Genomic DNA, 16067 nt, shown 5'->3' with positions numbered 1-16067 from the left:
GATTTTTTCAGATTAGGTAACAAGCAACTCTCTTTTCATTTGGGGCATTAAATCATTTTAAACTCTTATCATGAAATGAATTATCTTTGTATCATTCTAAGATGTATAAATGTTAGTTATTAACAAGTATCAGTGATAAAACGCATAACCACAGAAATTCATCGATAAATATGCTAAAACTAATGAACCTGTTAAGGACGATTCATTTGTGATCTCCACTTGTCCGATTCTTAAACCTTATCAGGACTCTTCAAATCAGTCATATCCCCTTTTAGATTCTGTATCATGACAGCTTCATCACATGTATTTTTCCGACCTTTAACCCAAGTCGATCTTAAAAGTGCCTGTATATGCATGTAGTGCGAACTGAGTTGTAGGCAGCTGAAGTGAAACCATGAAATACAATGAATTCCTATCATTCAGCCTTACTAGTTGTTTTTGGCTTTATTCAAATTCATAAAAAGGACTAATTGTATGATTGTGTTATTTTGTTTAACAGAAAAAATGTACTACGATACTGATACACCTGTTGAATATAATAGTTGTTTAGCAAGACTAAAAACACATTCAACATAAGGACAGTGGTATTTTTCCTCGTTGAGTAAATTCTATTGTTTTGATCGTTATTAACGTATCAAGACTACTGTTTTTATACTTTGATTGAATTTCTTTCAGTTAAAGTATTCTATTAGAGTATCATCTTTGGTATCCTAAATAGTTTTATCGTCGGTACTCCAGAGTACCTTTTTTTTTCCATTGTGTCTGTTAGTACTTTGGTCCTAACTGTTTATAGTTTTTTTTTTTCTACTTATAGTCAACACTCACTTTCGCATCTTAAAATGACTGGAAGATGCAACAAAAGCATTTGCCACCGCCCAGGATGTCGATATCCTGTTGATAGCGGCATGCAGTGCGATGAGTGCAAAGGTTGGTACCACGATGTTTGCACGAATCTAACACCTGCAGCTTTCAAGCGGTTTAGTAAAAATGGATGTGTATGGCTATGTCAACAGTGCTGTTTGGATGCAAATAGCCTGCTAACCGAGGCCATTTCAATAGTAAATGCCGCAAAAAAGTGTCTCGGCAAGCGCGGTCGGGATACATCAGTCAGAACTCAATCTGTCGACACGCAGATTGACACAAGGCAGGCCCAAGTGAGTCCAAAAACTGCCGACCCACACCCTACTAAGGAGGAAGAACATCCTCCAAAGAGGACTGTTACAACCAGAAACTCGCGCAAAAAAGTCTCTTCTGTCCCTCGTATCAAAAATGGTACCCAGAAGGGAACTTCAGGAAGCCGAAACCGCAAGGCTCGATCGGTTTCCAGCGCGAAAGATGACCCGATCTCCCAAGTCGTCCTGACTCTTCCGGAATCCCACAGTACGCCTGACGCGAATGTGGTTACCACTCCAAAGAACGTTGGCGATTGGGTACGGGTCGTAAGAAAAAAACGCCAAAATGACGTAAAAGGAAGTCATACCCCCACCAAAAGGGTCGACAAGCCGAGGTCTGATCACAGCGACAGATCAGTCATTCTCCATAGAGTCAAGGAGAGTGACAACTTAGAACCGAAAGCTCGTTTTGAGCATGACATTGTGTTGATAAAACAACTACTCAACCAAGTTATGCCCAAAAACATCCCCGGAGTCACCTTGCTAAAGGTGTATAGATTAGGAAATCTAGCGCATCTGAAACCAAATCAGTCTAGACTACTCAAAGTCGTTTTCAAATCCTCAAACGAACGCGACTTAATCTTAGAAAATGGACACAAATTAAAGGGTTCAGGAGTTTTTCTCCGTAAGGACTTACCGTTGGCGGACCGTGTTAAAAGACGGGAAGCCGAAAAGGAACTACAGCTCAGATTAGACGCTGGCGAAAAAGACCTGAAAATTGTAAATTTTCGGGTTGTGAGGCTTCGACAGAGGATGATGCCGAAGCCACTCTGGGTGAAGCACGAGGCCACCTAAATAGGCTTCGGATCTGTTATACCAACGCCCGGAGCTTACTAAATAAGCTACCGGAACTAGGTGTACAGATTGACTCAACTAGGCCAGACATAATCGCAGTCACAGAAACATGGCTGACGCCGTCTATAGATAGTAGGGAACTTGATTTCGAGGGTTTTACATTGGTAAGGGCCGATAGAATACAAACGCGTAAAGGAGGGGGAGTAGCTCTATTCATTAGGAATGCTATTCCATTCACCATTATCGACAGTGTATCCCATGAGAGTGGGACGTATGAATTAGTTTGCTGCCGCCTGAAATGCAGGGGACAAGAGTTACTACTTAGTTTGATCTATCGCAGTCCAAGCTGTGAGGCAAACGAGGTCCTGCTAAGCAGTCTCAACACTTTATCACGAAGTGATCGATGTCTAATCTTAGGGGACTTCAATGCACCCATGGTGGACTGGGGAAATCTTCGGACTGAATCGTCAGCAAACTCCTTCGAACAGGAACTAGTTGATGCGATAATCACTTGTGCTCTAGTGCAACACGTGAAGGAAGCAACTAGGTACGACCCGGGTTCTGCATCATCCTTACTAGATCTTATATTGACTCATTATGAGGACGATGTTGCAAACCTGGATTATATGCCACCCCTAGGCAAAAGTGATCATGCAGTTTTAAGCTTTGACTTCCATATAACTGTCGATCACGAGTACGCTTCAGCTCAATCCAGACCTAACGTCTGGAAAGCAAACATAGCAGACATCATGAAATCAGCATCATTAGTAGATTGGAAATTAGATCCAGAGTCATCAATCGAAACGGCTTGGGACGTATTCCGGAATTTATACTTAAAAGTTACCACCCCCCACATCCCTTGGACTACACCTAAGAGACCGAGAAACTCCCCACTGTGGTTCAGTAGGGAGGTTCGCATCCTTCTCCGTAAAAGAAGGAAAATGTGGGACAGATTTAGGTTACTGGGGACTGACGAGGCGAAATCTCAGTATCAAAAGGCTCGAAATACCTGTGCCTCGACCCTCCGTAAGGCCAGAAAGCTGTACGAAGAGAAAATCGTAAGGGAATCCATAGAATGCCCTAAACGCTTGTATTCGTATATAAACCAAAGGACAAAAAGAAGAAGAAATGTTCCTTCATTATGGGGAGACAGTACTGCCACATCACTAGTGGAGGATGACTTTGGCAAAGCTCAAGTATTCTCTAAATACTTTAGCGATGTATACACCATAGAAACACCCTTCTCACCAGTCCATGAAAATCCACCCACACAAGCACTGGACAGCGTAACCATTGAAGAACTCGATGTTTTTGGTCTGCTAGTTAAGCTTGACATAGGTAAATCCACTGGACCCGATGAACTGCATCCTAGGTTACTAAAGGAATTAGCTAACTTTGTTGCGAACCCTTTAAGTGTATGTTTTAATCTATCCGTAACCCAGGGTCGTCTACCAAAAGACTGGAAGAACGCCATAGTAAGTCCAGTCTTCAAAACAGGTACAAAACATAAGCCTGAGAATTACCGACCAATTAGCCTAACTAGTGTGGTTGTTAAAATCTTAGAAAAGATTATTCGGAAGGAACTGTTAAAGTATCTCGATGAAAACCGGATCCTCTCCGAAAAGCAGCATGGTTTTAGAACAGGTTACTCTTGTCTCACAAACTTATTAGTCGCTCGTGAAAGCTGGTGCGCTCTTAAGGACCAAAAATTACCTATAGACGTAGCTTACATCGATTTCAGCAAAGCCTTCGACAAAGTTCCGCATAACCGGCTGTTATATAAGCTAAGGAATGTCGGGATTGGAGGCAATCTATTGATGTGGATAAAAGACTTCCTAGTTGGGCGTCAACAAAGAGTAAGGGTGAACTCCAAGTTGTCTAGCTGGGAAACTGTGCTTAGTGGAGTCCCCCAAGGTACAGTTTTGGGGCCAGTGTTATTCCTCCTGTACGTAAATGATCTCCCTCGTCTACTATCGTCATCGGTCTTACTCTATGCTGATGATGTCAAGATATGGAGAGCGATACAAAGCAAGAGCGATAGCTTAGAACTTCAAAATGACCTGGAGAGATTATCTGAATGGTCCCAAACCTGGCAATTGCCGATAAACACTTCCAAGTGTATTGTGATGCATATTGGCCATCAGGGTGCAGATACATACACGATGAATAACACTGAGTTACCTATTGTTCAGGCACACAATGACTTAGGCGTCATCGTTAGTCAAGACTTAAAGACTACTGCACACTGCCGTGCAATAGCCGCCAAAGGTTTTAGGACTTTATGGTCCATACGCAGGGCTTTTAGGCATCTTGACGCTAAAACGTTTCTGACTTTGTATACAGTGTTCGTACGCCCTAAACTTGAGTACTGTATACAAGCAGCTAACCCCTGCCTAAAAAAAGACAGTGAACTCTTGGAAAGAGTTCAGAGAACAGCAACTAGGCTGATTCCCGGAATAGCGAAGCTCCCGTATGGTACTAGACTGACCAAGCTAAACCTATTCCCGCTGTCATATAGAAGAATCAGAGGTGACTTGATTATAGTTTTCAAATTGCTAAATGACAAATTTGCACCTGATATGCCCTCATTTTTCTTGTCTTCCAAAACAGAAAATCTACGAGGACACTCCAAAAAAGTTCACAAGCCCAGAACGAATTACTTGTCAGCTGACTACCGACTTTCCCATCGAATAATCAACGAGTGGAATTCATTACCTCAGCACGTGGTTGAGGCTCCATCCGTCGACTCCTTCAAAAGAAAGTTGGATCAGCTGAGAGACCATCATTGCCAGGACTAACACAGGCCACCAAGCCTCCTGTCCTTTCCAAACTGAAACTGAAACTGAAACTGAAATTGACCACCAAGATTTTCGTTGGTTGAAATAGTGACACCCACGACTTGATTTTCTAAATACATTCTTTACTACTTATTAGTAAGTAAATCTGATAAATGTGAATTCAAAATAAATTAAAGGGAAATTGACTCCGACAAAACAAATAATGCAATGAAGGTACTTTTTCAACACTTACTCTTTCCTTTAGTTAATAGTCGAAGCACAATTTACAATGATAAATATGCGAAGTAGAGTTATTTTTGGTGTTTGAAAATGTGGTATTTCAATAAGTAACTATTATGATATCGAAACTGGAATAATTTCCGTTATTTAGTGAATAATCAGAAAATTAATAGCCCATAAAATTACAATAATCATGATAACGGTTTTACTACTCCTACTCCTACTACTACTACTAATAATAATAATAATAACAATAATAATAATAGTAATGGCAATCATGACTCTTATTAATAACCGTGGAATTTGAACATGACATATAAATCGAAAAATATGAGGGAATAAATTAACTACTGTATAGTATAATGACGTAAGAGTGAAACGATGATGAAATCATTACAGTTCCTAGATATTAATAACCAATAAAGAAGGACAAACTCATAAACAATATATATACGTCATAAGTACTATTCACATCTTGGGAAAAAAACTAAAGCTACGAATTACTTCGCTACATTTTTTGAACGTTTTCAAATACAATCCAAAAGAAAATGTGTGTCTAATGAATTGAAATGTATAGACTGTTGCTAATGCTGAATAAACTACATTAATACAGGTATCACGTGACTCTTATACAATATAAGTAATGCAGCAAACGGAAATTTCTTACGTCCACAGTAATTTCTGTATTGGATATTACGTCTAAATAAGATTCAATCTTATTTAAAACTGTTTTTGATATAAGGCTACTTGAAACACATAATTGGATAATAGTGGAACTCATAAATTATACCCCAGTATACTTGGTGATATTTGATAACACCATACATTGCTTTAAACTTTAACGAGTCATACATTGAACAAAAACAAAGTATAATCAACTGATGAATTTTTACTTAGAAGATACTCAGCTTCTTTTGAGCAGTAATTTCTAAAACAGGATTTTTAAGCCTCTGGTTGATTGAATGTTCATTGCCATTAACTGAACGATATTATGGAGAGATATTTTCAGTTTTCAACTAATATTAATAATCAAGGTTACACTATGTACTCCCTAGCATGGATCAAATTCTGATAAGTGAGTTTACTACAAAGGCACTAAGTTCATTGACTCAATACCCCTCTGAATTTTAAATAATAATCGACGGTTGAATCTAATTGTTTAGAAAGGTTTCATTTTTCTTAATGTAAAATAGATGATTATAGAGAGCACTACTATGACACAAATAAACACAACATTACTCTATCTAGTAGAATTTAATTTTTTTAGTGACTTGTCAGCTAATCACTTCTTCATGTCTAAATCGATTTACAGTTTGTTGTTAGAACTTAATAATAACACTATCTAAAAAACAAGTTATCCCTAATGAGTTTACGATTATGAAGAAGTCAAATTGTTTTGTGTATTACTCATTCAATGTGAAGACAAATTTCATGATTAGCTGATGCTGTTCAGTAAAAGTATATATTAAAATAACTGCTGCTAGTAAAATCTGATTCGAAGAAAGGCAACAGATCATTATCAATGAATCAATAAATCAGAAGGGGTTTTGTGGAGAATTTAGTATTTTCATGGTTGAAATCATGGGTCAATTGAAGCTAGAACACCATCGAAAACCTGGAAGCACTGGACGGCCAACTCGTCCTATTATGGGACTCCTCAGCAGTGCGCATCCACGATTCCGCACTCGCGAGATTCGATCTCAGGACCTACCGGTCTCGAGCCGGAGCCCTTAACTTTAAAACGGTAAATAACAAACTTTTGTATATAAGTGTACATTTACATTAAAGAATAAAATGATTTCTTTTTATTTACCGGGTCATTTAAAATGTTAGCATAGTTTAAGGATAGGTTTTACCACGAATCATTAAAAACTTATGGTTTTGAGACTGTTTTTAATTTGGAATAGAATATATAACATTATTTATAAACTCAGTAATAAATGGAATCAAAGCTAAGCAGAACTTATAGTTCACTACCCTATTTTACCTAATACCATGTGTACTTGGATGAAATAATTTATCATTTAACTTTTGTTACATCTCGTTGTCAATTGTTATATCTGGTCATCGCTGATTGCTATATCGGAATCGCTTATCGCTTATATTTGTAAAACGAGGAACCACTGCAATCCCCACGACACGTAATAAGAACAACAAGACACGTGAAGATTTATTAACTCCAAAATACAACGACCACCCTTAGTCGAAAATACACTCATTATTTATATATTGATTGTACAACCATTTCGTTTATTAATTAGGACGAAATCACATATATGAAAAATAACCAAAGTTTTAACAAAATCATATGCTGCATGTCATGCTGAGCTTAGTTTATATTAATCTAATACAATAATATCGTATCTTGTAAAATCACCACACTCAAATAAATCAGTGTTATACCGAATAGAATATTACACTGAGTAATTATTACATTAAATTAAAACGGAAGTAAGATTGAACAAACATCACAATGAGTAAAACAAAATCTAATGTTGCTTTTTTATCCCGTCATTGCTTACTTACTTACTTACGCCTGTTACCCCTCGTCGAGGACCATAGGCCGCTCACCAGCATTCTCGTTCAACTCTGTCCTGGGCCTTCCTTTCCAGTTCTTCCCAGTTAACATTCATCCTTTTCATAGCTGCTTCTATTTCCCGGCGTAGTGTGTTCTTTGGCCTTCCACTTTTCCGCTTCCCTTCCGGATTCCAAGTTAGGGATTGCCTCGTGATGCACATTGGTGATTTCCTCAATGTATGCCCAATCCACTTCCAACGTCTTTTCCTAATTTCCTCTTCAACTGGAAGCTGGTTTGTCCTCTCCCATAAAACGCTGTTGCTGATAGTATCAGGCCAGTGAATGTTGATTATCTTGCGTAAAAAACTGTTTATAAATACTTGTACCTTCCTGATGATGGTCGTAGTAGTTCTCCATGTTTCAGCTCCATACAGTAGGACTGTCTTGACGTTCGTATTGAAGATTCTCACTTTGAAATTAGTTGACAGTTGTTTTGACTTCCATATGTTGTTCAATTGTAGAAATGCTGTCCTCGCTTTGCCAATCCTCGCCTTTACATCTGCATCCAATCCTCCTTGTTTATCAACGATGCTTCCCAAGTACGGGAATGTTTCCACCTCTTCCAGAGTTTCGCCATCAAGCGTGATTGGGTTGATGTTCTCCGTGTTGCATTTGAGAATCTTGCTTTTTCCTTTGTGAATGTGGAGGCCTATTGATGCAGAGGCTGCTGCTACATTTGCTGTCTTCATATGCATTTGTTCGTGTGTATGAGATAGGAGGGCTAGGTCATCTGCGAAGTCCGAATCATCTAATTGATTCTGAGAAGTCCATTGTATTCCGTATTTTCCCTCAGATGTCGAATTCTTCATAATCCAGTCAATCACTAGAAGGAAGAGGAATGGGGAGAGTAGACAGCCTTGTCTGACTCCGGTCCTTACTGGAAATGCATCTGTCAGCTGTCCTCCACGCACCACTTTGCACTGTAGTCCATCGTATGAGTTTTGGATAATATTGACAATCTTTTCAGGAACTCCATAGTGTCGAAGAAGTTTCCATAAGGTCCTTCTGTCTACACTGTCAAACGCTTTCTCATAGTCAATGAAGTTGATATATTAGTGACGAGTTCCACTCAACTGATTGTACAACGATGATCTATAGTGTCGCAATTTGGTCTGTGCACGAGCGATCCTTACGGAATCCAGCCTGTTAATCTCGAAGTTGGGCGTCTTCTGCGTCTTTCATCCGATCCAGCAACACTCTGTTGGAAACATTTCCTGCTATTGATAGCAAACTGATGCCTCTGTAATTCTCACATTTGCTCATATCTCCTTTTTTGGTATCTTGATGAGGTATCCTTCTTTCCAGTCCGTTGGCACTTGTTCTTCCTCCCAAATCTTCTTGAATAGAAGGTGAAGCATGTTTGAAGTTACTTCAATGTCTGACTTCAGTGCTTCAGCTGGTATATTGTCAGGTCCTGCCGCCTTTCCACTTTTGATTTGTCTGATGGCCATCTTGACTTCCTCGATCGTTGGTGGAGTGACAGATATGTGCTGCTTCGATGTCCGGTTGATTCAATGGAACTGGCCTATTCAGCAGTTCCTCGAAGTATTCTGCCCATCTTTTCCTCTGTTCTTGAATCCCCGTGATTGTCTTTCCTTCTTTGCCCTTGACTGGTCTCTCCGGTTTGCTATATCTCCCTGCCAGTTTCTTCGTTGTATCATATATTTGTTTCATATTCCCTTCTCTTGAAGCTTTTTCCGCCGTCGTTGCTAGTTCTCCCATTTATTTCTGCTTTTCGGCTTTAATGCTCTTGTTCACTTGCTTGTTTGCTTCTGCGAACTCTGCATGTGCCTTGACTTTCTCTGCTCGTGTTTGACTGTTGTTGAGTGCTGTCTTCTTGTTCTTCCTTTCTTCAATCTTTTCTAGGGTTCCCATAGAGATCCATTCCTTATGATGATGCTTCCTGCCACCCAGAACCTCCTGACACGTTGAAGTTAGTGCTTCTTTTATCTCTTTCCAGTTGTTCTCCATCACAGTTTATTGTTCTTTCAGTAGATCCTGTAAAGCTAGGAACCTGTTGTTGAGAGTTATCTTGAATTCGTTGAGCTTGTCAGTATCTCGAAGGAAGGCTGTATTGAACCTTTGTAGTGCTTTTTGTCCAGTTGTCCAGTGTTTCTTTAGCTTCAGTCTCATCTTGGCCACAACCAAGTGGTGATCTGAAGCTATGTCAGCTCCTCTTCTGGTTCTCACATCTTCCATTGTCCTTCGGAATTTTTGTTGATACAAATATGATCTATCTGGTTCTCTGTGGTTTGGTCCGGCGAGACCCATGTAGCTTTGTGTATGCGTTTGTGTGAGAATATTGTGCCGCCTATAACCAATTTGTTGAATGCACATAGATTTGCAAATCTCTCCCCATTTTCATTTCTCTCTCCTAGTCCATGCTGTCCCATTATATCTTCATATCCTGTGTTGTCCACCCCGACTTTAGCATTTAGATCTCCCATCAAGATGGTGAGGTCCTTTCGTGAGCACTTAGCTATGATTTATTGCAGCCTCGAGTAGAACTGATCTTTATCGTCGTCGTTGCTATCTTCGTTGGGTGCATAACATTGGATAACATTCATTGTGATCCCTTCCTTCTTTGTTTTGAATGATGCTTTGATGACCCATGATCCATGAGGCTCCCATCCTACAAGTGCATTTCGTGCCTCTCTGGACAGCATTAGAGCAACTACCTGAGTGTGTGGACCATTTTTCCCTTCGTGATCTCTCCCGTACCTAGCTTTTTTTGTCCAGCTTGTGTCCAATGGGTTTCGCTGATTCCGAGTACTGCCAAGTTGTATCTCTTCATTTCCATTGCTATTTGACTAGTCTTCCCTGTCTTCCACATTGTCCAAACGTTCCAGGTACCTATAAAGAGTGTTGCTCTGGTTGTTAGAAGGGGCATCGGCCTCGTGACTTACAAAAAATTTCGGCTTTCATCATGAGGCGTCTTAATTATTCCTTTAACACCCAGGGCAAAGTTTAAATGGTTTGAATCATTTTTTCTGGCTAGTGTTTTTTAGCGAGTTTGGTTTTCTACGGGATGGGGTCGCTAACCCCATGCCCAACCCTCCTCCTTTACTAGGGCTTGGGGCCGGCAGTAGCCCGCGGAGGGGCTACAGAAGGAGTTTTTATCCCGTCATATCAATATTAAATGTTGGATATTAGATAACATGACAGTGGAGATTGTGAGACAACTAATAGGTGTTTAGCTCTAGATAACCATTTACCATGAGTTTTTTTTACACTACTTCGATTCACTTTAACTGGAAAATACACTAAACAAATTTTACCATCAACTCTAATCTAATACAAATAATGACTTTCAGTTTGGGTTGTGGAGGTCATTGAATTTCATTGAAATTATGAGCTGATCAATGTTAGATCACAGTTGGAAGTCTAGAGGCACTGAATGGTCGTTTCGTCCTATTATGGGACTCCTCAGCAATGCGTTTCCATAATCCTGCACGCCGGATTCGAACCGAGCATTTTCATTACACCAATGAAATTCAACAATCGCCGCAACCTCATGATGAAAATTATCATGCACTCACTAGTGACTTGCTTTGAGAGGGAATCCTTGGAGTTCTAGTGAGAAGCCGTGATTAGTGAAGTTCGACTCTGTCTGTTGTGGAGCAGTTACCCACCGAAGACAATGGAAGACGATCGGGCTGTATCGTGGATTAGTTAAGGTTAGACATTAACACCGTTGGATGACGGCTCGGTGCTCTAGAGGTTAGGCGTTCTCGAGCAATACTGGAAATCTGGAATTCGAGTCCCGCGGGTGGGATCGTGGATGCACACTGCCGAGAAGTTTCGTGCCAGGGTGGAACGGCCGTTCAGTGTTTCCAGGTCTCTACTGGTGGTCTAACATTGATTAGTTCATGATTTTGATAAATAATGTCTTAACATAGTTCAGCTTGATAATGTTTTAAAATAATTTGACACAACATCGTAGTTTCTACCTAGTATGTCTGTTTTCTTATTAATGAATCGTTAATTAGCTCAAGTGAAAATGGGTAACACAATAATTTAAGTGGACTAGCGAAATCTACTTAGTTTAGCGATTGTTGCTATCATAGAATGCTATTCTTTGAAAAATCATTAAAAAATCGCCCGAAAATATTGGGGATTTTTTCAGCAGAAAAACACTTTTTAGTAGTGAGCAAACCGGAATTCCCACCAACCAGCGCCGAGTACATTTACAACTGTTAGAAACAACGATATTATTTGATTATCAAATCTGAAATCAATGATCCTTATTTCTTGCATTATACAGTGGTTACTTATTTTGGGAAATGTGATAAATAAAATCCGGCTCAGTGGTTAAGTGGTCTTGTGATTACCGTAATATCTCAATGTATCTGTTTTCAATCCAGTGTAATGTTATAAACGCAAACTAGCAAGGAATGTGAAAAAATGTAGAACTGCCATCCGGCGACTCCTGCTTTTCAATGATTCCCAATTTTAAGAAATTATCATTAATCATTGAATCTCTTATGAAAGTAAACTATCTATGGAAACTCAGTATTCCGAACAAAATTTGACAGTTATTAGCGATGGAATCCAGGACTCCTTTTTCGTTCTTTTCGGGTCTTATATATATATATATACTTCACCTATCATGACTAATAAATAACATCATGGGATTTAAAACGACAGGTATTGTATGTTTCGTACAGAACATCAACAACAGTACATAGGATATTATTACACAACCTATGTGAGCCAAAAACGAGTGATCACTCAGCTAGATACTTAATTGCTCAATTAATTTAAATATTTTCCACAAATAAGGAGAAATACAGACTAATTAGTTTATAGTCGCTCCAACTTTTCAATGTTTTGGTATTTCAATAATGTTAATCACTAACTGATCTTATTTAGACCACAGTTAGAATTCAGGTAGCACTGAGTGGTTTTATTTCGTCCTAGCAGGGGACTACAACTCATTAATGACTATCCAGGACCTAACATGCGGGAATCAAATCTATGACTTCCGGTCTCGCGTAAGAACTCGTAACCTTTGGACCACTGAGCCGCCATCCAACGTTGTTAATAACTGACTTCAATATCCTGACAACATTACCTAATCCCCATTCATCCTCGACATGGTTGAACTCTACTGGTCACAGTTTCTCACTAGAATTCCAGGTGTTCATCACTCACTTATCTCAATCGGGTTGACACTGAAGCGATTGCTGAAATAATGGGTTGCCTTAATCATTTAGACATGATATCTTAGTTACCATTGTCAGAAACTGGTATCGGTTACAGAAGTAACGCAAACTAGGGAGGAACGCTTCATCTAACAATAATTGTGTAATCTTAAGTGATAAGAGCTGTACATGTAGACACTCACTAATGATACTTGATGACGACTTTGCTAGATCTCGAACCAACCACAATTAAAAGTAATGTCCCTTAGATTTCGACTCAATTACTTGAGGTTTTTTTATGAAATGAGATTTTTATCATTTAATGGTATTAGACAAAACTATTAAGAATAAAGAGCAACTATACAACTACTTTCTATTAGTTTCGGACTGAACCATACCCAACTTAATACACTGCGATCTCATGGCTCACACTGCAAAGTCCCACATTTTCAATATGATCACGTCTTCGATGAGCTACTTTCGTGTTCCTTACTTACTTGACACAACTGACCAAACCTAATCATAATTTCGAGTAAACGACATCAAGTTCCTCGATCTTTGGATAGATGGCTTCCCTGTTGTTTTTTTTAAGAAGGATTCACCTACATGAAGACTTTTATAGATAAAAAGAAAGTTCTACTGACGATATTTTAATCCCTTTCTAGCATTGCTCAGTAGTCTGATTTTTAACACGAAAAAACTATACTATATTTTACAAACGATCCTAAATCCATATGATATAATTCCAAAATATGTAGTTCTCCATAATCTAGCCATCCCTTTTGACCATTGATTCAGAATTAAGACTGCAGAGCCCGCAGAGAACTTATCGAAACAACATTCTTTGTTTATACCGTTAATACAAAGCAATGGCAGTTTGTAGGCTCGTTTTCTAATTAGTCATTATAGTAGCCCATGGATTAATTCATATTCAACCAGGCATTTCATAGTCTTTGTTTAACTGACCAATCAGACAAGTCGTCATTTAGGTGCAGAAAAATTTGTTAGGTCGGTTAGTCATTTTGACCTCATTCATTATCTGTCACTACACGACCTTGAACTATAAGCAAGAGTAGTGTTGACAAAATTTACATTGTTATAGGTAGATTGAGTGGTCCAATAAGAAGAGACATAGTAAACCAATTAATTCATAACATCGAATGATGTCGAAAAATCATATAAATAGGATCGTGCAGGCCCTTAGTTTGTACACGTTTCTCTGCTTCCTTAATAATGAGTGGTCGAGGCAAAGGTGGTAAGGTTCGAAGCAAGGCGAAGACAAGGTCAGCGCGCGCCGGTCTTCAATTCCCCGTTGGTCGTGTACACCGCCTTCTACGTAAGGGCAACTACGCTGAGCGTGTTGGTGCTGGTGCTCCAGTTTATCTGGCTGCAGTTCTCGAATACCTTGCTGCAGAAGTTTTGGAGTTGGCCGGTAATGCTGCTCGAGACAACAAGAAGACTCGTATCATCCCGAGACATTTACAGTTAGCCATCCGTAACGATGAGGAATTGAACAAGCTTCTTGGTGGAGTCACAATCGCACAGGGAGGTGTGCTTCCAAACATCCAAGCAGTTCTCCTACCCAAGAAGACCGATAAAGTCAAGCCTTAATTTCTCGCATCTAGAACGTGAGGAGTAAGAGAACGTGAAACCGGCCCTCTTTAGGGCCACAACCATGTGATTTGCCTATCTTCATGTTTTTTTTGGTACGTTAATTGTAGTGGCACTGTATTGTTACTTTATCAAACTATTATGATTGAGCCTTTACAAACTAGTCGTTCATAATAACAGTTTTGTGTGCACGCTTTCCTCCTATGTCAGGTTTTAGTAACATGGCAGATGACATCTACGAGTGTTAGTTGACGTTCTGGTCGAGGAAATAAGTTATTTGGATTTGTAGATAGTGGAAGTAGTGATGTAGCATGGACCGGATTTATTGTGATATGTGGTCACTGGCGAAAAGGATCCTGATTAGTTTAGTTAGACGTATATACTGGCACCTTAGCTGTAACGTAGGGAGAATTAAGCATCGGTGCAGGATGCCATTACCTTATCAGCACAACAGGATGAACACCTGAATCATAGTAGTTATCATTAAAGTGATGGTAATAACAAAGGGTGTGGTATAAAGAGGGAAGTATGGAACGGTGTCAGTGCAAAGGAATAATCATACGTTTGCGGTGGATTATGATTACGCAGCCAAGACCGCGTCTAACACACTAGAAGTTACCATATTTTGGCCGCCCCCAATGATGTCTCATCGTTAGGCTTCGTGGAAATCATTGTTCAGACTAACGCTTCACACAGATTGACAGCCTTGGTAACCTGTGCAAAACCCCACTATTGCTTATCCGGTGATCTCAGGATATTCGAGCAATTATTTCCATGACATCCGTGGTAAAATATTGTCAGCATTCGAGTTTTCTCCTGATGGCCACGTTTCACAGCCGTATTGTAGAACAGAGGGGACTGCTGCGTAGTGATTGACAGATGGGTATCGTATCTTCGCCATTCGTGAAGTGCGTTAGCAAAATGCGTGATGACATATTATCACACATCGACTTGTTGGGATTGATCAGACTTCCAGGGCAAGAAAAGCTAACATTGTCGAACGCTGATAGGCTTGTCTGTATTTTAAAACAGCCCTGATGTTAGCCAGATTTATTCACGATTGGTGCTTAGAAGTTTTCACTAACGTTAGTTCAGCTGCCGAAGCAACCGAATCCTAAAGTAATATTTTGAGCTCGACCATGCTCGCCTTGTAACGTATATTGGACAACAGCATATACCAAGTAGATTTCAACGTCAGTCTGCGATGAAGTGTGGATGGCCTGACAAACCCCACCCGAGGTAATCATTTCTGATGACACTTCGCCATAATCTATAAGTCGACCATTTGTGTTCGAGCAAAGTTGGTACTCCTTTCGGTGACCTCACGATCAACAGTGTCAAATGCCACCTTATTGTCATGATATACTAAGATCGCAAAGTTAGAATGTGTGCCTATGTTCTAGGACCTGACGTAGAGTAAATATCTAATCCGTACAACTTCGTCCAGGTCGTAAAACAGCCTTGCTTTCTCTAGTCTGCTCTTCACGAGCTGAGGTTAGGCGTCGAAGTTTTTTCAGTCAAACTGATTCCTCTGTGATTGTCACAGGAGGACTTTTATTCTTCCTTACAGACTGGCACAATTAGCCGGAGACGGAAATCCGTTAGTTAAGGTGAGGCGTGACATTTTATAGTTGAACTTTCCTAAACCCTTCTCTCCTTATGAGAAGGCAGCGTCGCAAGTCCGACCACCACTTCAAGATGGTCCCCTGCATTGTGAAGAAGAGATCTTACTGTGGCTGCGGTCACCGGGA

The 16067-nt window shown here is 39.7% G+C and overlaps 1 protein-coding gene across 1 annotated transcript; it reads left to right on the top strand.

Moving 5' to 3' along the window:
- The first annotated feature begins 13912 nt into the window (after positions 1–13912).
- Positions 13913–14353, top strand: Smp_002930 (putative histone H2A). Its single transcript, XM_018799480.1, has one exon. The coding sequence runs from the start codon at positions 13939–13941 to the stop codon at positions 14314–14316; it is 378 nt and encodes a 125-aa protein (XP_018651265.1). The 5' UTR covers positions 13913–13938; the 3' UTR covers positions 14317–14353.
- The last annotated feature ends 1714 nt before the right edge of the window (positions 14354–16067 follow it).

Source organism: Schistosoma mansoni, chromosome 3 (genome assembly GCF_000237925.1).
Source record: "Schistosoma mansoni strain Puerto Rico chromosome 3, complete genome".
Taxonomy (NCBI): Eukaryota; Metazoa; Platyhelminthes; class Trematoda; order Strigeidida; family Schistosomatidae; genus Schistosoma; species Schistosoma mansoni.
This window is presented reverse-complemented; position numbering and strand designations above follow the sequence as displayed.

What these genes read in the sequence shown, in the direction of transcription:
- Smp_002930 (XM_018799480.1), top strand. Translation starts at nt 13,939, where the DNA reads ATGAGTGGTCGAGGCAAAGGTGGTAAGGTTCGAAGCAAGGCGAAGACA.